Source organism: Balaenoptera ricei, chromosome 11 (assembly GCF_028023285.1).
Source record: "Balaenoptera ricei isolate mBalRic1 chromosome 11, mBalRic1.hap2, whole genome shotgun sequence".
Lineage (NCBI taxonomy): Eukaryota > Metazoa > Chordata > Mammalia > Artiodactyla > Balaenopteridae > Balaenoptera > Balaenoptera ricei.
This window is the reverse complement of record NC_082649.1, coordinates 58,978,112-59,000,494: the sequence shown is the minus strand read 5'-3', so window position 1 is coordinate 59,000,494 and position 22,383 is coordinate 58,978,112. Positions and strand designations below refer to the sequence as shown.

At 42.8% G+C, this 22,383-nt stretch overlaps 2 protein-coding genes and 1 long non-coding RNA gene across 9 annotated transcripts in view; 1 reads left to right on the top strand and 2 right to left on the bottom strand.

The window, feature by feature from the left end:
- The window catches only part of TCAIM (T cell activation inhibitor, mitochondrial), a 38,068-nt gene extending 29,329 nt beyond the window's left edge, over nucleotides 1–8,739 (top strand). For 2 of the 6 annotated variants that reach the window (XM_059939255.1, XM_059939253.1), the window contains exons 10-11: nucleotides 308–439; nucleotides 6,812–8,738. In XM_059939255.1, the coding sequence (XP_059795238.1) occupies nucleotides 308–439; nucleotides 6,812–7,052 (373 nt within the window). In that variant the 3' untranslated portion in view covers nucleotides 7,053–8,738. Of the gene's footprint in view, nucleotides 1–307; nucleotides 440–3,264; nucleotides 3,578–4,957; nucleotides 6,535–6,811 lie in introns of those variants that run through there. The other 4 variants (XM_059939258.1, XM_059939254.1, XM_059939256.1 and 1 more) reach the window with 4 other exon arrangements.
- LOC132374872 (uncharacterized) overlaps nucleotides 1–20,363 on the bottom strand; it is a 32,819-nt gene extending 12,456 nt beyond the window's left edge. For both annotated transcript variants that reach the window (XR_009505786.1, XR_009505787.1), the window contains exons 1-2: nucleotides 20,239–20,363; nucleotides 6,087–6,286 (exon numbers count right to left, since the gene is read on the bottom strand). This is a non-coding gene — a long non-coding RNA (uncharacterized LOC132374872). The remainder of the gene's footprint in view (nucleotides 1–6,086; nucleotides 6,287–20,238) is intronic.
- An 864-nt stretch (nucleotides 20,364–21,227) lies between these two features.
- Nucleotides 21,228–22,383, bottom strand: part of LOC132375318 (T-cell activation inhibitor, mitochondrial-like) — a 31,657-nt gene continuing 30,501 nt past the window's right edge. The window contains exons 8-9 of the mRNA XM_059940583.1: nucleotides 21,331–21,563; nucleotides 21,228–21,234 (exon numbers count right to left, since the gene is read on the bottom strand). Of these exons, the coding sequence (XP_059796566.1) occupies nucleotides 21,228–21,234; nucleotides 21,331–21,563 (240 nt within the window). The remainder of the gene's footprint in view (nucleotides 21,235–21,330; nucleotides 21,564–22,383) is intronic.

Sequence of the window (22,383 nt, the reverse complement as noted above, 5' to 3'; positions counted from 1 at the left end):
AGTATATTTCAAGTGTTTTTTATGTATTATTTGTGTGAAAAGTATTATAAACCTACTAGAGTACAGTGCTATATAGCCAATTGTGTTAGTTGGGTACCTAGGCTAACTTGTCGGACTTACAAATTGGACTTAGGAACGCACTCCCAGAACAGAACTCGTTCATATGTAGGGGACTTACTGTACCTTTAAGGTGGATTTTCTTGATGGGTTCCTTTTCCATTAATCAGACTAAGAAAATCGTTTCTTTGGGGGTGGAATGGGAGTGGAGAGGTCGCTGATTTTTCCTTTTACGTATGCTTTATTACAGTGACAGATATGCTCCAAGTCTGCACGAACTTGGGCATTTTAACATTCCGATCCTCTGCGATCCAGCAAACCTCCAGTGGTTTATTCTCACCAAAGCCCAACAGGCAAGAGAGAACATGAAAAGAAAAGAAGAGTGAGTTCCCTTAGCCCTCTTCCTGTCTTACCATTCCGTCTAATCGTTAAAAATATTCAGGTAGTCAGAACTCATAAGTATGGGAAATTAAAACTGTACTGAACTTAGGAAATCGACTGTATTAAACTGCATGTCACTTAGGAGTAACATATTTATTTATCCCCCCGGTTGTGCCAGGGATTGGATGTGGCTGTTTTCTCAGTGTAATAACCTCAGTTACATTCCCACCATGTGCCTCAATTTGAGAAGCAGGGCTTGTTAATATAAAAGTCAACTCAGGAACAGAATGAAAGATAAGAGTATCAGAAAGAAACTGTGCAGATGGAAAAGGGTGGCAACAAGGGGGGAAAACTCAGTTACTACTTGATTAACTGGAATCTTCACTGTTTAAAATTTTGAAAACTGCTGATAGAAAACAAGCCTCGTCTGCACTGTCATTAAATTGAGAAGAAATCTTAAAGTGAAAGAGGTTTCTGGTTCATAAGCAGGGCTGTCTCTATGCCATTTGTATCTTCGAAGGAATCCTGTTGTAGTCCGTAGTTTTGTAGGCAGTAAGATGGTGTTGATGATGTTTTGATGTTTCATGGATCTACTATGAAGATAGGGAGAGTATTATATTCAAAACAGGGTGGTTTTCCTAAAGATGTGGCCTAAGGAGGTTTGGCTAGCAAGGATTCATTCATTCATGCAGCCGTCACTTGCTGTGACCTTTGCGGATGGGAAGCTGTGAAAGGCGCCACTGGTAGAAAGATGAAGGCCTGGTCCCCAGGCTCGCAGGAGACGCAAGTGCCCTCAGCGTCAGGGGTGGTGGACGGAGAGGGGTCACGCGTGAGAGGAGCCGAGGCTGATGCTCTGGGAAGGGAACAGGAAGCAGAGGCTGTGGCCGAGGAGGACGAGCTGACGTGTCCGGGGAGGAGGGTAAGGAGGGCGGGGGCAGGAGCCTGGTGGGCGGAGGACTGGGGTGATTGTCCCAGTGTGCTGCTGGGGCCCCCCTCTGGTTACTTACTTCTCTGGCCTCGCTGCCCGTTCTCGCCTCGATCTACACAAATTGCTTGTTTAAAAAGCCTAGGATGTGAAACAGAGAAAGGGTGGCCACGCAGGAGGGCTGTGGACGTGATCCGTTTCCCAGGAGATGATGGGGTCATTTTATGCATCAAATAAGTGAAGGAGTCACATATCTGTTTCACTTGTGGAATTGGTGACAGTTCCGGGCCAGATCCTATTGAACAAATAGCCTGCTTCTTGATTGGTTGGTGAGCATTTATTTGTGTTTGTGTCGTTAACCTTTTCTAACCATAAGTTTGTTTTCGAACTCTATGAGTCTGTTTCTGTGTTGTTAATAAGTTCATTTGAATCATTTTTTCTTTAGATTCCATATATAAGTGATATCATATTTGTCTTTCTCTGACTTCCTTCCCTTAGTATGATCGTCTCTAGGTCGATCCATGTTTCTGCAAATGGCATTGCTTTGTTCTTTTTAGTGGATGACTGATATTCCATTCTATGTATGTACCACATCTTCTTTGTCGATTCCTCTGTCTGTGGACATTTAGGTTGCTTCCATGTCTTGGCTATTGTAAATAGTGTTGCAATGAACGTTGGGGTGTATGTGGCTTTTTGAATTATGGTTTTCTGTGGATATACGCCCCAGCAGTGGGATTGCCGGATCATATTATAGCTCTAGTTTTAGTTTTTTTAAGGAACCTTCATACTATTCTCCATAGTGGCTGTTACTGATGTCCATTCCCACCGACGACATAGGAGAGTTCCCTTTTCTCCATGGCCTCTCCAGCATTTATTGTTTGTAAATGTTTTGATGATGGCCATTCCAACTGGTGCGAGGTGGTACCTCATTGTAGTTTTGCTTTGCATCTTTCTAATAATTAGCGATGTTCGACAGATGAATGGATAAAGAAGATGTAGCACATATACGATGGAATATTATTCAGCCATAAAAAACTGAAATTGAGTTATTTGTAGTGAGGTGGATGGACATAAAGTCTGTCACACAGAGTGAAGTAAGTCAGAAAGGGAAAAACAAATACCGTATGCTAACACATATATATGGAATCTAAAAAAAAAAATGGTTCTGAAGAACCTAGGGGCAGGACAGGAATAAAGATGAAGAGGTAGAGAATGGACTTGAGGACACGGGGAGGGGGAAGGGTAGGCTGGGATGAAGTGAGAGAGTGGCATGGACATATATACACTACCAAATGTAAAATAGATAGCTAGCGGGAAGCAGCCACGTAGCACAGGGAGATCAGCTCAGTGCTTTGTGATGACCTAGAGGGGTGGGATAGGGAGAGTGGGAGGGAGATGCAAGAGGGAGGGGATATGGGGATATATGTGTACGTACAGCTGATTCACTTTGTTATACAGCAGCAACTAACACAACATTGTATAGCAATTATACTCCAATAAAGATGTTAAAAAATAAAAATAAAATTTTTTTAAAAGTTACCAATGTTGAGCATCTTTTCATGTGCTTTTTCAACAGTGTAAAATTTACCTCTTGAAATTGGCTTCTTGAAAGTCTGCCCTGTTTGAATTCTTTTGCGATTACCAACCCCAGGACATTTCTTGAGGGCAGGTGTCATTTACAGCCCCCCGAGGCCTTGTGACTATTAAGTGCCCATCAGCACTGGTTTTTAACTTGTTTTTCTGGGAAATGGCCACAAGGCGGCAGGATTTCTTCATGCCAGCTCTGCTGCCTTGGGCACCCAGAGCCTTAGGGAAACTCTTGTTTCTGGGTTGTAAATTAGAGTGGAATGTGCCAGAACGAACACCCAAGGGCTTTTGTCTCACTGCCCCTTCCCCCCCAGACAATACCCAACCCCTGCAAAACCTGTGCTGTCGTCTGGAGGCGGGGCGACTCTACAGACGGAGCTGGAGGTGGGAGCCCCACCACTAGGAGACGTGGAGACCAGGTGACTTTTCAAAGCTCTTCCAGCCCAGAGAGTCCATCGTCCTTTGGGTGCAGTGGGCTTGGTGTAGCTGTAGGAGGGCCCGCCTGGATCTGGAGATTGTGGTCCCATCCAGAGGGGACCAGGCCCTAGAGGGCCAAGGAGGGGCTCATTTGCTGGCAGATCCTCCCCAGCTCCCTCAGCCCCAGGACAGCCTGAGCAGTCAGGCTCTACGGATGTGACACCTGCCCAGGTCTTAATATTCACAAGGCCTGCAGGGCTGTAAATAAATAACACCTGTCCTCAAGAAATGTCCTGGGATAAGTAATCAAAAAAGAATTCAAATCAGTGCAGTATTTCAAGAAGCCAATTTCAAGAGGTAACTTTTATTCACACTGTTTAAAAAAAAAAAACATGACAAGATGTTCAACATCCCTAATTATTAGAGAAACGCAAATCAAAACTGCAACAAGGTCTCACCTTGCACCGGTCACAATGGCCATTACCCAAAAGTCTACAAAGTATAGTAGCTGGAGAGGGTGCAGAGAAAAGGGAACCCTCCTAAGCTGCTGGTGGGAATGGAAACTGGTAACAGACACTATGGAGAACATTATGGAGGTTTCTTTAAAAATTAAGAATAGAACTACCATATGATCTGGCAATCCCACTCCCGGGCATATCCGGAGAAAACCATAATTTGAAAAGACACATGCACCCCAGTGTTCACTGCAGCACTACTTACAATAACCAAGACATGGAAGCCTCCTAAATGTCCATGAACAGAGGAATGGATAAAGAAGATGTGGTCCATATATACAGTGGAATATTACTCAGCCATAATAAAGAACGAAATAATGCCATTTGCAGCAACATGGATGGACCTAGAGATGATCACACTCAGTGAAGTGAGTCAGACAGAGAAAGACAAACATGATTATCACTCATATTTGGAATCTAATTTTTTAAAAATGATGCAAATGAACTTACACAACAGAAACAGACTTAGACTTCAAAAACAAAGTTATGGTTACTCAAGGGGAAACATGGGGTGGGGAGGAATAAATCAGGAACTTGGGATTAACATACAACACACTACTACATGTAAGATAGATAAACAACAAGTACCTAGTGTATAATACTGGGACCTCTACTGAATATTCTGTGATAATCTATATGAGAAAAGAATATATGTGTATGTATAACTGAATCACTTTGCTTTGCACCTGAAACTAACAATGTTGTAAATCAACTAGACCCCCAATAAAATCTTTTAAAAAAATAAGCACTGAAGGATAAACCAGAAATTAATTAATTAATTAATTGTAAGTCTTGCCTACCCTCCATTATGAGGCCTGATGATCTTGCTACATCGTATCTGCTGCTTTTTCTGTTTTCGCACTGGGCGTTCTATAGCTTTGAAATAGTGCCAGTAGATTTTTAAGGAAGGAACATAAAAAGAAGTAAAAATCAAATATTTTAGTTTTTGAGCGTTTCATCCACCAGTTGCTGAGGTAAATCAAACCCCGTGATTCATCTTGATTCCTGTCCTGCTTCCTCATTCCCCACATCCCGGCCGGCAGACCTCTCAGTTCCACCTTCTCCGTCTCTCCAGAACCCCGCCCGTCTCGTGTCCTTTCCCGCTGCGCCCGGGTCCCAGCGTCCATCATCCTGTGATGCCCCGTCCGGTGTCCACGCCTCCGCATGCACGCCCCCGCCCAGTGGATTCTCAGCCGAGCAGCCGGAGGGAGTGGTCCTTATAGAGCCCAGATGTGCTCCTGCCTGCGAGGCCCTGCCATCGGCCCCCTGAACTCGCCTCCTAAGACGCTGCCCTCACTCCTGCTGCTCCTGCCAGAGGAGCTTCTCACCTCCTCAAGGACCCGCGCTCTGCCCCTGCCTGGAGCCCTTCTCCCCCATGGCTTCAGGCTCCGCCCCTTCCCAGCCTCAGGTCTCAGCTCCCCTGCCACCCAGCAGCTTCCCCTCATCCCTCCCACCTGCCGCCCATCTCCCTATGACACGCTGTTTTCCTTGTTCATTTACTGTCTTTCCCCCCCCCAAACAGCATGTGAGCTCCATGAGGGCAGAGGCTTTGTCTATTTTGTTCGCTCCAGTGCCGGGGTCGGGGCCTGGCACTTGGGAGGCTTCAGTCAATACTCACCGACTGGATCCACTGACGCTCATGCTTCCCTGGCCTCCTTCTGGCTCTGGGCTCCGGAGCCTTCCTCCCTGTCCCCTCCAACACGGCGGGTAAAGAAACCATTTGCTGCTGGTCCCGTCACGCCTGCCCCCTTGGCCTGGGCCCTCTGCAGCCGTCTGCCCCGGCCCGGCTGAGCCTCCCCCCTCCCCGCCGCCTTCTCTCCTCTCCCTGCGCCGCGGTCCCTCCCCAGTCCGGCCGCCTGCATCGCAGCCACGCGGTGCTGGTTAGGCAGCCTTCTTGCCTTAGATGAAGCCTCTTCTGAGACAGTGGTTTTCAGACACTTTGAGCTGCATCTCTCTTTATAAAGTGGATTCTCAAGTGGAAACCCAGTTGATAAAGAAAGATCAAGGTTGGCAGGTGCTCCAGTTGAAGAGGAAAGGAACTGGAGTCCGTCCATACCCACGAGGGCCCTCAGAGCACCTCTGCACCACCCTCGGCTTGCTGAGCCGTGTAAAGACCACTGTTCTCAGCTAACGTCTGGGTCCTGTCCTTCCAGCCCCTGCACGACTTTCTCCAGGTTGCCTGACTTGCAGCACCTGTGTCTTACCCTTGTCGGGCGGAAGACAGAACCTGTGCCCTGGTGGGGAGAGAGTGGGGAGGGCGGCCTGCTCCAGTCCCTGGTCCTGGGGTTTTTTCAGGAATCTCCAGAAGTCGCTCCTGCCCGGGTCAGGGTTGGACTGTAGGGCCTCCTGAAGCTGCCGGTGGTGCTCTCAGCTTCCTGCTTTTCTCAGTCACCAACAGCTGCTCCTGGAGGCGGGATAAGAGGCTTCTGAATTATGTATTAATTAGACAACAAGGACCTACTGTAGAGCCCAGGGAACCATACTCAATATTTTGTAGTAACCTATAAGGGAAAAGAATCTGACAAAGAGTAGATATATGTATGTATAACTGAATCACTTCTCTGTACACCAGAAGCTAACACAACATTGTAAATCAACTATACCTCAATTAAGAACATTTTTTAATTAGAAATTAAACTTAAATAAAAAATAAAAATTTTTTAAAAGCCAAAAAAATTATTGTATTAATTATCTTTACCCCATTACTGCTAAAAAAATTTAACAAATACTTAGAGATACATGTGGAAATAATAGGTGCTACAAGATACCTATGGACAGTCTTCTGAGCATATAATTTGGCCTTTGTGGATACCATTTTCAGTGTTGAGAGTAGAAAGTTATGGCCCAATATACAAAAATGTTTTTTACATTTTATGTTCTTTTATTTGGTTATAGCTTGTGGCAATCATGTTTGTTTTCAACCTAACAGGTTGAAAGTCATTGAAAACGAATTGATGCAGGCTTCCACGAAGAAATTTTCTCTGGAAAAGTTTTATAAGGAGCCCAGCGTTTCAAGTATACAAATGGTGGATTGTTGTAAGAGACTTCTAGAACAATCACTGCCTTATCTACAAGGGATGCACCTCTGCATTTCACATTTTTACTCTGTTATGCAGGATGGAGACCTTTGTATTCCTTGGAATTGGAAGAATGGAGAAGCCATTAAATAACACAGAAATCTGTATTTTTTTTAAAGAGATAAGAAACTGCTAAACTTATTTAAATCCACAATTTGATGTAACAGTATTACTGATGTGTTACAAGAAAAAAGTTTCTAACTGCTGCTTTAAAAGTAGACTTTTAAAAAATTAATTTCTATTAGGAAACTTGTTTAAAAAAGGTTTTATCTCCCAATCTTGTAGTGTTTCTTATCTGATTGGCAGGACTGCCTGAAAAGATGTTAGAAAGGATTCTACAGGGTGAAAGAGAGAGAGAGAGAGATATATATATATATACACACACATATATATATATATATTTTTTTTATGAGTGAATGTTGGTAAGTATAAACAGGTCTCATTCAGTATAGCTCTAGAGTTGCGGAACTCATTTCCACCTGTAACAATTCAACGTGCGACTTTATAGTTACATCCCATGTATCGATACACACACCTGTATTTCGCAACCAATTATGGACAGTTTGAGTCCAAAACAGATGACTGATGGGTAGTAAAAATTCGTTAATCAAATTTTGCCTAAAGAGAGAGTAGATGGGAAAAAGCAATTGAATGAACAAATGATATTGACATTATCATAAGCTGATACAGTTTGTTAAAGCATTTCCAGTAACAGAGAACTTAAAGTTTTCCTATGCATTAAGATATTCTAACTGTTGGTAGCCTGTAACCAAGAGACAGTGAATTTTTTTGAAACACTGAATGAGGTGATTCATTTGTTTCAAGGACAAACACTATCCAGAAAAATCCTTGTTTCTCAAAGAGTTCCATCAAGTAGGGCCAAGTTTAAAATGATTCTGACCATTCAGGATCTGCCACCCCTCTCAACCCCGGTCTTCCAATGATTAGAACACTGGTTAGAGCCCCTCTGAGTCACCCCCTGTCCATAGTTGTGTGGACTTTCCTGGACCCACCACCCAGCCCAGTCCCAAGCCCTATAGACAGACACAGGGCTTCTCTCTGTGGATATTTCCCTTAGGATAATATTTTTAACCAGATCCAAAATCCTCTTCAGCTTGTTTCTCAGGAGGACAAGGTGAATCCAGGTTTGTAACAACATTTTTGAGGCTCTTACTGCTGAAGAAATAAGGAATTTTTTCCATAGTGCATTAGAAAGGAAAAGAGATGTTAAAAATGATTCTCGAAGCATATTTTAAGCATATTTTTATCTAAAACACTGATTATTTGAACGTTTTAAATTCAAATGTGTGTTTGAATAAGTATTGATTTGTAATTATTATAGTTTGTGCATATCACCCCTTTTAAGCTGTGCCTAACAACTGTACTTAATTTTTTTTTCTCATGTAACAATGTTGTTGCCTATAAAAGTTTTCCAGAGCCAAATGATGGGAGTGAAAAATTCTTTAGAGGTTACATAGGAAAATTTATTTGAGGGAATTCCCTGGCGGTCCAGTGGTTAGGACTCCACACTTTAACCGCCAAAGGCGAGGGTTCGATCCCTGGTTGGGGAACTAAGATCCCAAAAGCCATGCAGTGTGGCCAAAAAAATAATAATAATAATTTATGGAAAAATATGTTTGGATTATGCCATTTCTAAAGTCAACTAATATAGAATCCTCAGTAATATGTTCTGAATTGGACTTTGTCTCAGAACTAATTGTTATATAATAAGTAATATGTTAACCAGATAATTGTTTTCTCATTATTCATTTGTTAATAGTTTACAACTATTTCAACATAAAGGAATCTACAAAAAATTGGTGGCCTGTTTATGCCTGTTTGACTTCCTCTTCCAATCTAACATAAAAGTTCTGGAAAACTCTCTCCCACCACTGAAAACTAGGACAGGATGAGATGCCTCTAACCTCAAAGCCTTGGGTCAGAAATGATCTCCGGAGGGACCTGAGCTCCAGCCCCAGGCCAGAGCTCTCCCAAGGAAGAACCAGGCCATGAGCTTGCCTGGGGGCCGTACCCTCTGCCCAGGCTGTCCAGTCAGGGAGGCGTATGTCCAGAGCCACGTCCGTCCACAGGACAGGTCTCCCCAGGCCCTGCTTCCTCCTTTCTCTCTTCAAAGCCTCTGCCTCCAGGCAGCCTCCCTGAGCTCATGAGAGGGGCTAGGGGCCTTGAGGGGTGGACAGGTGGGCAAGGGGAACCAGGGCTGCCTCAGGAGCCAGCTCACCTTTGGAACCTCTAACCCACCCCTCCCTTGGCCTCAGTCTCCCCATCTGTGAAACATGCCCATTCCTGGAGCTCCTTCTCACCCTCAGTGAGTCTGTCCCAGGAAAAGAGAGTCCTCCCTTGGATGGTCCTTGGCCACCAGCCCAGGTGCCTCTTGTTGCTTAACAGCTGGACGAGGAAGAAGAGGAGGAGGTGGGGCGGCCGGTGACCAGACGGAGCAGACCTGGGTCAATGCCATGGGACCCTCTTCCCTCCACACCCCTCCTACTGCAGCCTGGTTCTACTGGTCACTCAAAACGCTTCCCTCGTGGGGACATGCCTTTTACAGAGAACTTTAGGGATTTTTTCCCATAAGCTGACAAATGCTGCATATAGGGAAAATGAGGCCCCAAACAGTGCAGAAACTTGTGCAAGGCCCTTCTGCCTGCTGCAGGCTGAAGAGGGGGGATTAGAACCCAGGAAACCCCAGGGCTGGGAGGCATCTGCACAGACAGGAGCACTCCCAGCTCTGGGGGAGTCCACCCCCAGGTCAGCGCCAGGGCTTGACAGGATCACAAGGCAAGCAGTACAGCCCCATGGGGGCGGGGACCATAGCAGAGACAGTGACCTTGGGGCCAGGCACGTCAGTCCTGGCCATGATGGTGCACACGGGTCGGCGGGGGGGCAGAGCTGACTTTGCCCCAGTCTGGGTACTGTTGTGAGAACCGGGAGGGGTGGCACCCCTCCTGCTCCTCCCGAGTGACCTGGCAGTGCCAGTCAGCTTTGCCCCTCCAGTCAGACTGCTCGGGCAGCCCCCGTTGTCCCTGCTCAAGCTGGGCCAGGGCGTGCACTGGGCCCCTGCAAGTGCTTATAAGTGTCATTCTGTAAGCAACGTTTGCACACGACTGCCCCAAAGTCCATCACGGCAGTTCACGTGGGCGGAACTGGCTCAGCACAGGGCGTGGTGAGCCACGTGGGGAGGGGGCCATCGGATTTCACCCTCAGAATCTTTGGGAGGCGGTCAGTTTTTCTTTCTGTCACTACCCCAGGCACTGGCCTAGACCTGGTGTCAGTCGGTACAAGGCAGAGGCTTCCGGGTGAGCAGGGTGAGTGGAGAGGCCTCAGGAAGAGCCCTGGGACAGGGAGGCAAGCCCAGTACCATCCATGCACACAGCGGCCCTGCTAACTCACTTCATCTGCACACAAAAAAGTCAGGAATTTTAAAGTTTGGGATAAATCTTTCCTAAGAGACTTCCTAAGATCTTTTCCATTCTTCTCATTCAGTGAGAACTTGGGCAGCACCTCCTGTGTGCAGGCACTAGGAACATAGCAGGGCCTGAGCCTTTCAGGAGCTGGACGCTGGGCATCATTTAGCCTTCCCTGGTGTATCAGTGTCCTGTGGCTGACATAAGTTACAAACTGGGCAGGGCTTCAAACAACAGAAAGTTATTCTCTCACGGTTCCGGAGGCCACAAGTCCGAAATCAAGGTGTCAGCAGGGCCACACTCTCTCCAGAGGTTCCTCCCTTCCTTTCCTTGCCTCTTTCAGCCTCCGGGGGCTGTCAGTGTTCCTTGGCTGGTGGCCACATCACTTCAATCTCTGCCTCTGTGGTCACAGTGCTTCCTCCTCCGTGTCCTCTGTGTGTCTGTCTCAAAACACTCCTGTCTCATCTAAGAATGCATGTGGGTGGGTGGGGGAGCGTAGATCAAGATGCCGGAATAGAAGGACGCGGAGCTCACCTCCTCCCACAAATACATCAAAAATACACCTACATGTGAAACAGTTCTCACAGATTACCTACTGAATGCTGGGAGAAGATCTCATAATCCAAAGCTGCAAGAAAGATCACCATATAACCAGGTAGGACAAAAGAAAGTAATCGGGACAGGACCTGCACACCTGGGAGGGAGCTGTGGAAGAAGAAAGGTTCCCTCATCTTGGGAAGCCCCTTCACAGGCAAGGAAATCAGCCGGGACAGAAAGGGAGCTTCAGAGGCTCAGAGGAGAGGAGAGCAGTCAGCTTGGGCAGGCAGGACAGAGACCAGCACAGACGGTCCTGGCCACCTCGCTGCAACCCCCAGCCCAAGTCATGCATCTACGGGTGCACACGGGGGCTGGGTGCTGAAGCTCAGGTTTCAGCAGACAGACCCAGGGAGAGGACTGGGGTTTGCTGCATGGAAACAGCTTGAAGACACTAGAATGTGGTTCAGGCTGCAACCGGGGGTGTGTGCAGGACAGAGCCTGGGTCCGCCACAGAAGCCCCACTGTTAACACACGGCAAAGGGAGGGGCATGTCCCTGCCATGGCAGCCTCATTCTTGGTGTGCTCACAGTGGGCACGGCTCTGCTGCTATGAGCTCTGGGAGCACACAAGCCCAGCAGGTGGCCCACACGTGGAGGTGGGGCTGAAATCAGAGCCAGTTCCCAGGGGCTGTTTGACTATGTAAGTACAGCACCTGTGGAACATCTGTGTGGATTACTGGTGCCCCATGGCTGGGGTGGGCCTGGCATTAGCAGCAGCGGGCTTTGCAGGTGCACACACGGAGGCAGGGCCAGGGTCTATGCTGATTCCATAGCTCCCACAGTAGGTCCAGGTGTGTGACTACAGCAGGTCCGGTGCCAGACTTTGGCAGATCTGCGCCTGTGGCTTTGTAAGCACAGTACCTGAGAAATACCTGGGCCAATTGCCAGCGTTCCCATGACTGAGGCAGGGCTGAGGGCAGTGCCAACAACAGTGTACTTTGTGAGCGCACACAACGGGTGCTGGGCAATGCCGTAAAGCACACTTCCCAGTGGACACCTATTGCAGAGGAATACTCAGCAGCTCCTCTCCCAGCGGGAGCACTCCAGTTTCACCTACCTCACACCACAGCTTAGAAACAGATCTGGAGGCTGCTACTCTGACAGCTGGGGAGCAGACCCTGTCACAGGGCAGTGACAACCACAGAGCAAACAAGAAGCCCCACTCAACATCCAGTGCAGGCTCTGGTCATCACAAAAACAATCACACCCCCTATCCAGGGGATAACGGCCAGCACACACTGAGGAAAGACATGGCAGGCATCCATACTAAAGACAGCTCTCACACCAAAAATATTAGACTCACACAGGCTACACAGGGATGCTCCCACATAAAAACAGCCCTTCAGGACCAGAGTAGATAACTGTTACTCCTAAATTCATAGAGTCAAAGAAATAAGTAAAATGAAGAAACTAAGAAACCACTCCCAATTAAAAGAACAAGAGAATTTCCCTGAAAGAACAAACAATGAAACAGACCTTTCCAGTCTACTAGACCCCGAGTTCAAAAAGGAGATAATAAAAATACTGAAGGAATTAAGAAAAGCTATCAATAGAAATGCAGATCACTGTAACAAGGAACTAGAAACTATAAAAACGATCCAATCAAAATTAGAAGACTCATTTGCCAAGATGAAAACCGAGCTAAAGGCAATGGATAGCAAACTAAATAATGCAGAAGAACAAATAAGTGACCTGGAAGATAAAATAATGGGAATCACCCAATCAGAAAAACAGACAGAAAGACAAATGGAAAAAGAAAAAATGAAAGCAGTATGTGAGACCTCTGGAATAATACAAAGAGAGCCAACATACACATAATAGGGATCCCAGAAGGAGAAGAAAGAGAAAAGGGGATTGAAAATCTATTTGAAGAAATTATGGCTGAAAACTTCCCAAATCTAAAGAAGGAAACACATATACAGATACAGGAAGCACAGAGAGTTCCAAAGAAGACGAACCCAAACAGACCTACATCAAGACATATTATAATCAAAATGGCAAATTTTAAACATAAAGGGAAGATTCTAAAGGCAGCAAGAGAAAAACAGAGTCAATTACAAGAGAACCCCCTCCCCGCCATAAGGCTATCAGAAGATTTTTCTGCAAAAACTTTGCAGGCCAGAAGGGAGTGGCAAGATATATTCAATGTCCTGAAAGGGAAACGAGGATACTCTACCCAACAAGATTATCATTTAGAATAGAAGGAGAGATAAAGAATTTCTCAGACAAGCAAAAACTAGACGAATACAGCAATACTAAACCTATCCTAAAGAAATATTGAAAGGTCTTCTCTAAACAGAAAAGAAGCAAGAATCTATTGGAAAGATAAAATCAAAATAGGAAAGTAAATCACTTAAATAAGCCAGTACATAGATTAAAATAAATTTTTTTTGTGAAAGTGATTACAACTACAATGAACAGCAAAACATGAAGATGTAAAAGAGGACATCAAAAATCATAAAATGTGGGAGAGGAGAGTAAGAAAATGTAGGTTTTTTTCTAGACTGTTTTTGAGCTTATAGACTACCAGTCTAAAGAAAGTAGATACAATAATGGGTTAACATATTTGAAAACCAGGGTAAGCACAAATCAAAAACATACAATAGATTCACAAAAACCAAAAAGAAGAGAACTCAAACATAATACAGAGAAAACCATCAAACCACAAAAGGAAAACAAAAAGAAAAATAAAGGAACAAAGAAGAAATACAAAATCAATTGGAAAGCAAGATTTAAAATGGCAATAAATATATCTCTAATAATAATTACCTTAAATGTCAATGGACTAAATGCTCTGATCAAAAGACACAGAGTGACAGATTAAACAAGAGCCTACAATATGCTACCTATAAGAGACCCACATAGATTGAAAGTGAAGGGATGGAAAAAGTTATTTCATGCAAATGGAAATGACAAGAAAGCAGGGGTAGCAATACTCACATCAGACAAAACAGACTTTAAAACAAAGGCCATAAAAGAAGGACACTATATAAAAGAATCAATACAAGAAGGGGATATTATACTTATTAACATATATACACCCAATATAGGAGTACCTAAATACATAAAACAAATACTAATGGATTAAGGGAGCTATTGACAGGAATACAGCAATAGTAGGAGACTTTAACAATCCACTGACATCAAAGGAGAGATCTTCCAGACAGAAAAATCAGTAAAGCAACAGAGATCCTAAATGACACAATAGAACAGTTAGACTCAATTGTTATTTTCAGGACATTACATCCCCCCAAAAAACAGAATACACATACTCTTCAAGCACACATGGAACATTCCCTAGGATAGGCCACATACTAGGACACAAAACAAGCCTCAACAAATTTAAAAGGATAGAAATTATTTCAAGCATCTTTTCTGACCACAGTGACATGAAACTAGAAATCAACCACAGAAAGAGAAACAAGAAAAAAGTTATTACATGGAGACTAAACAACATGCTAGTAAAAACCAGTGGGTCAATGATGAAATCAAAGAGGAAATTAAAAATACTCGAGACAAATGACAATTAAAACACAACCATACAAAAATCTATGTGATACAGCAAAAGCAGTCTTAAGAGGGACATTCATAGCGATACAGGCCTTCCTCAAAAAAAAAAAAAGAAAAATCTCAAATAAACAAATTAACCTATCACCTAAAATAATCAGAAAAAGAAAAACATACAAAACTTAAAGTCAGCAAAAGGTAGGAAATAATAAAGATCAGAGAGGAAACAAATAGAGATTTTTTAAAAATAAGAAAAAAATCAATAAAACCAAGAGCCAGTTTTTGAAAGCATAAACAACGTCGAAAAACCTCTGACAAGGCTCACCAAGAAAAGAGAGAGGACCCAAATAAACAAAATATGAAATGAAAGAGGAGAAATAACAACCAATACCTCAGAAATACAAAAAACAATAAGAAAATACTATGAACAACTATATACCAACAAATTTGACAACCTAGAAGAAATGGACAAGTTTCTAGAAACATACAGCCTGCCAAAACTGAATCAAGAAGAAATAGGTAATTTGAACAGACTAATCACTAGAAGTGAAATAGAATCTGTAATTTTAAAAACTCCCTGCAAACAAAAGTCCAGGACCAGATATCTTCACTGGGGAATTCTATGAAACATACAAAGAAGAAGAACTTATACCAATCCTTCTCAAACTCTTCCAAAAGACTGAAGGGGAGAGACACTCCCAAAGTCATTCTATGAAGCTACCATCACCCTGATACCAAAACCAGACAAAGACACTACCAAAAAAGAAATTATAGGCCAGTATCTTTGATGAACATACATGCAAAAATCCTCAACAAAGTATTAGCAAACCAAATCCAACAACACATAAAAAGGATCATATGCCATGATCAAGTTGGATTCATACCAGGGTCACAGGATAGTTCAACATACAAAAAGTCAATCAATGTGATACACCACATCAACAAAAGACAAAAACCACATGATCATCTAAAATGATGCAGAAAAAGCATTTGATAAAATGCAACATCCATTCATGATATAAACTCTTACAAAAGTGGGCATAGAGGGAACATACTTCAGGATAATAAATGCTATTTATGACAAACCCAAAGCCAATATAATACTCAACAGTGAAAAGCTGAATGCCTTCCTGCTAAAATGTGGAACAAGACAAGGATGCCCACTCTTACCACTTCTATTCAACATAGTATTGGAAGTCTTAGCCACAGCAGTAAGACGAGAAAAAGAAATAAAAGATATCCAAAGTGGAAAGGAAGAGGTAAAATTGACATTATATGCAAATGACTTGATACTGTATGTAGAAAACTCTATGGACTCCACACAAAAAACTATTTGAACTTATAAACGAATTCAGCAATGTAGCAGGATACAAGATTAACATACAGAAATCTGTTGAATTTCTTTACACTAATAAAATATCGGAAAGGAAAAGTAAAAAAACAATCCCTTTTAAAAGTGCATCTTAAAAAAAAAGAAAAAAACAAGCCTAAGAATAAACCTGAACAAGGAGGTGAAAGACTTATACACTGAGAAATATAAAACATTGATTTTAAAAAATTGAAGATGATTCAAAGAAATGGAAAGATATCCCATGATCTTGGACTGGAAGAATTAATATTGTTCATACTACCCAAAGCAATCTACAAATTTAAGGCAGTCCCTATCAAATTACGCATGACATTTCTCACAGAACTAGAACAAATAACCCTAAAATTGATATGGAACCACAAAAGACCCAGAATTGCCAAAGCAAAACTGAGAAAAAAGAAGAAAGCTGAAGGCATTATAACCACCCCCCCCAGACTTCAGACAATACTACAAAGCTACAATGATCAAAACTGTACAGTATTGGCACAAACACACACATATGGGTCAAAGAAACAGAACAGAAAGACAAGAAATAATACCACACACCTACAGTCAATTAATCTTCAACAAAGGAGGCAAGAATATTCAACGGAAAAAAGACAGTCTCTTCAGCAAAAGGTGCTGCGAAAGCTGGATAGGGCCATGTAAATCAATGAAGTTAGAACACTCCCTTGCACCATACAAAAAAATAAACTCAAAATGACTTAGAGACTGAAATATAAGACATAACATCATAAAATTCCTAGAAAGGAATACAGGCAAAACAGTCTCTGGCATAAACTGTGCCAATATTTTTTTAGGTAAGTCTCCCAAGGCAAACAAAATAAAAGCAAAAATAAACAAATGGGACCTAATCTAACTTAAAACCTTCTGTGCAGCACAGGAAAGCATAAACAAAATGAAAAGACAACTTGTGGACTGGAATAAGATATTTGCAAACAATTTGGCTGAAAAGGCTTATGCCCAAAGTATACAAATAGCTCATACAACTCAGTAACAGAGACATGATACAAATAAACTTAGAAAACAAACTTATGGTTATGAAAGGGGAAAGGTGGTGTGGAAGGATAAAATGGGAGTTTGGGATTAGCATATACACACTACTATACTTAAAATAGATAAACAGGGACTTCCCTGGTGGCGCAGTGGTTAAGAATCTGCCTGCCAAGGCAGGGGACACGGGTTCAAGCCCTGATCCAGGAAGATCCCACGTGCCACAGAGCAACTAAATCCGTGCTCCACAACTACTGAGCCTGCTCTCTAGAGCCCACGAGCCACAACTACTGAGCCTGAGTGCCACAACTACTGAAGCCCACTCACCCTAGAGCCCACACGCAGCAACTACTGAACCCACGTGCTGCAACCACTGAAGGTCACGCACCTAGAGCCCGTGCTCCACAACAAGAGAAGCCACCGCAATGAGAAGCCCGTGCACCACAACAAAGAGTAGCCCCCGTTTGCCACAACTAGAGAAAGCCCACAGGCAGCAATGAAGACCCAACACAGCCAAAAAATAATAAAATTAAATAAAAAATTAAAAAAATAAACTACAGCGAGATATCACCTCACACCAGTCACAATGGTGATCATCAACAAGTCTACAACGATAAGTGCTGGAGAGGGTGTGGAGAAAAGGGAACCCTCTTGTACTGTTGGTGGGAATGTAAATTGATACAGCCACTATGGAGAACAGTATGGAGGTTCCTTAAAAAAACAAAAATAGAACTACCGTACGACCCAGCAATCCCACTACTGGGAGTATACCCTGAGAAAACCATAGTTTAAAAAGAGTCATGTACCACAATGTTCATTGCAGCACTATTTACAATAGCCAGGACATGGAAGCAACCTAAGTGTCCATCAACAGATGAATGGATAAAGAAGATGCGGCACATATATACAATGGAATATTACTCAGCCATAAAAAGAAACAAAATTGAGTTATTTGTAGTGAGGTGGATGGACCGAGTCTGTCATACAGAGTGAAGTAAGTCAGAAAGGGAAAAACAAATACTGTATGCTAACACATATATATGGAATCTAAAAAAAAAAAAAATGGTTCTGAAGAACCTAGGGGCAGGACAGGAATAAAGATGCAGAGGTAGAGAATGGACTTGAGGACACGGGGAGGGGGAAGGGTAAGCTGGGACGAAGTGAGAGAGTGGCATGGACATATATACACTACCAAATGTAAATAGACAGCTAGTGGGAAGCAGCCGCATAGCACAGGGAGATCAGCTCGGTGCTTTGTGACCACGTAGAGGGGTGGGATAGGGAGGGTGGGAGGGAAACGCAAGAGGGAGGGGATATGGGGATATATGTATATGTACAGCTGACTCACTTTGTTATACAGGAGGAACTAACACACCATTGTAAAGCAATTATACTCCAATAAAGATGTTAAAAAAAAAAAAGGAAAAAGAATTCAAAACAGGGCTGACTTTCAGGAAGCCAGCTTCTTAAGGTACATTTTCCTCACACTGTATAAAAAAAAAACACATGAAAAGGTGCTCAACATTGCTAATTATTGGAGAAATGCAAACCAAAATTACAAGATATCACCTCGCACCATTCAGAATGACCATCATCAAAAAGTCTACAAATAATAAATGCAGGAGAGAGTGTGGAGAAAAGGGAAACTTACTGTGTCTTGGTGGGAGTGGAAATTGGTAACAGCCACTATGGAGAACAGTATGGAGGTTCTTTTAAAAACTCAAACTAGAGCTACCATATGATCCGGGAATCTCACTGCTGGGTGTATTATCTGGAGAAAACCATCATTCCAACAGACACACGCACCAGAACATTCATGCACTATTTAAGAGTCAAGACAGAGAAGCAACCTTAATGTCCACTGACAGAGGAATGGACAAAGAAGATGTGGTACATACATAGAATGGAATATTACTCATCCATTAAAAAGAACAAAATAATGCCATTTGCACAAACATGGATTGACCTAGAGATGATTATACGAAGGGAAGGAAGTCAGAGAAAAACAAATATGATATCACTTACATGTGGAATCTAAAGAAAAAGTGATTCAAATGAACTTATTAACAACACAGAAACAGACTCAATAGTGTTCGAAAACAAACTTATGGTAAGAAAATGTAACATCACAAACACAAAGGCTCTCCAACCAATCAAGAAGCAGGCTATTCGTACGGTAGCATTTGGCCAAGAACTGTCACCAATTCCACAAGTGAAACAGATATGTGACTCCTTCACTTATTTGATGCATAAAATGACCCCATCATCTCCTGGGAAACGGATCACGTCCACAGCCCTCCTGCGTGGCCACCCTTTCTCTGTTTCACATCCTAGGCTTTTTAAACAAGCAATTTGTGTAGATCGAGGCGAGAACGGGCAGCGAGGCCAGAGAAGTAAGTAACCAGAGGGGGGCCCCAGCAGCACACTGGGACAATCACCCCAGTCCTCCGCCCACCAGGCTCCTGCCCCCGCCCTCCTTACCCTCCTCCCCGGACACGTCAGCTCGTCCTCCTCGGCCACAGCCTCTGCTTCCTGTTCCCTTCCCAGAGCATCAGCCTCGGCTCCTCTCACGCGTGACCCCTCTCCGTCCACCACCCCTGACGCTGAGGGCACTTGCGTCTCCTGCGAGCCTGGGGACCAGGCCTTCATCTTTCTACCAGTGGCGCCTTTCACAGCTTCCCATCCGCAAAGGTCACAGCAAGTGACGGCTGCATGAATGAATGAATCCTTGCTAGCCAAACCTCCTTAGGCCACATCTTTAGGAAAACCACCCTGTTTTGAATATAATACTCTCCCTTTCTTCATAGTAGATCCATGAAGCATCATCAACACTATCTTACTGCCTACAAAACTACTGACTACAGCAGGATTCCTTCAAGGATACGAATGGCATATAGACAGCACTGCTTATGAACCAGAAACATTTTTCACTTTAAGATTTCTTCTCAATTTAATGACAGTGCAGACGAGGCTTGTTTTCTAGCAGCAGATTTCAAAATTTTAAACAGTGAAGATTCCAATTAATCAAGTAGTAACTGAGTTTTCCCCACTTGTTGCCACCCTTTTCCATCTGCACAGTTTCTTTCTGATACTCTTATCTTTCATTCTGCTCCTGAGTTGACTTTTATATTAACAAGCCCTGCTTCTCAAATTGAGGCACATGGTGGGAATGTAACTGAGGTTATTACACTGAGAAAACAGCCACATCCAATCCCTGGAACAACCGGGGGGATAAATAAATATGTTACTCCTAAGTGACATGCAGTTTAATACAGTCGATTTCCTAAGTTCAGTACAGTTTTAATTTCCCATACTTATGAGTTCTGACTACCTGAATATTTTTAACGATTAGACGGAAATGGTAAGACAGGAAGAGGGCTAAGGGAACTCACTCTTCTTTTCTTTTCATGTTCTCTCTTGCCTGTTGGACTCTGGTGAGAATAAACCACTGGAGGTTTGCTGGGTCGCAAAGGATCGGAATGTTAAAATGCCCAAGTTCGTGCAGACTTGGAGCATATCTGTCACTGTAATAAAGCATACGTAAAAGGAAAAATCAGCGACCTCTCCACCCCCATTCCACCCCCAAAGAAACGATTTTCTTAGTCTGATTAATGGAAAAGGAAACCATCAAGAAAATCCACCTTAAAGGTATAGTAAGTCCCCTACATATGAACGAGTTCCGTTCCGATAGTGCGTTCCTAAGTCCAATTTGTTCGTAAGTCCAACAAGTTAGCCTAGGTACCCACTAACAAAATTTGGTTATATAGCACTGTACTGTAGTAGGTTTATAATACTTTTCACACAAATAATACATAAAAAACAAACACTTGAAATAAAGATACTGTACTACTGTACTCTCTACAGTACTGTACAGTGAAGTACACAAAAGCACAACCACTTGTAGAGGAGGCATGCATGTGACAATGTACATCAGACACATGAACTAACTTAAGAGATTGGACATGTGAACACACGTTTGCATCTTTGAAAGTTTGCAACTTGAAGGTTCATATGTAGTGGACTTCCTGTATAGCAGAATTGATTTGAAGTTTTGCTGTCCCCAGTGAGACACAATATCAGGATGACCACACCCTTCCTGGCCCTGTGACCTTCCTCATCTGTAAGATGGGGGTAGTAACCCACTCCATGGTGAGGTTGTGAGAGCTAAAGAGATAATGCATTTAAGTACCAAGCCTGGTGCCTGATATGCACACTGCTGATTTCACATTAGTTTAATCCTATAAAGTTTTCCACAGGGCTGATTTGACCTGTAAGTGGCAATATATTTACACAATGTTCTAGAGACTCAATCTTTCAATCCTCTCATGTTGGCTTTTCTCATGTGTAAAAGAGTGTTGCCAACAGAGGTGGTGACATTCCTTTAATTCCTAAGAATCACACGTGGAAATACAAAACAATTTCATGCATGGACACACACAGCCCATCTGAGTGAATGAATAAAAGTAATTGTTTTAGATACTTGCCTGTTAAGGATCATTTGCCAACTACACAAACTTCGAGGGTGAAAAGGTATTCGACTTTTCAAGAGTCTATTATAGAACACGTCGAGAAGAGAGTAATATTCTTCAAGTGTCAACACTGGCTGTAATTCTTCGATATAAACAACTTGGATGCCACCTAGAAGATAGCTTATTTGGTCCTCCAGTAGCATCAGCCTCCTCTGCAGGTCAAAATAACTCGGTAATCTTTCAAAAAGCTACAGTATTTTTTTTTTAAAGAAAAGGGAAGGAATATTTAGTTTTATGGTACTTTAATAGTCCAAGTTTAGGACTCCAATAAATGGTATTGAGAAATTCTAACAAGAAAATTATAAATTATTTTCCTAAAGGAAAGTTCAAGTAAGCAATAAGAAAAAAGCTATGGAATGCTGGAAATATTAATATTCAAAACAAACCACTGTAAATCTTAGGAACTTTTAGCTAGGAATTGAAGAGATTGCAGAAGAAAAGAAATATGTTCCAAATAAAAATAAGTCCTAACATTTAAATATTCAGGTAAGAATCTCAAATTAGGTTAGAAAGATTAAATGGTATAATAAAGAATGGTTTTAGAAATAAAGTCTACATATTTCAATTGCAAATCTATTTCCTCAGAATTTCCCTTAATTCAACTAAATTCTATTACGAAGCACCTACCATGTACTTAAACACTAAACTGGGCCCTTGGAGTATAGAGATTATAAGAATTTGTGTCCCTGTCTCCCAGGGGCTTATGGTCAGGGTGCAGGGAAACAAAACAAGAATCAGAATTCAGTGTACCAAGTGCCACATCAGGGTGAAGTGATTGGAGGGTCAAGCAAAGGTTTTCAAGGACGTCTAACATAACCAATATGAAAAGATAAAGAGGATTTAGAGAAGGTTAGATGCATCACTAATTATTAGAGAAATGCAAATCAAAACTACAATGAGGTACCACCTCACACTGGGCAGAATGACCATCATCAAAAAGTCTACAAATAATAAACACTGGAGGGACTTCTCACCTGGTGCAATGGTTAAGAATCCACCTGCCAATGC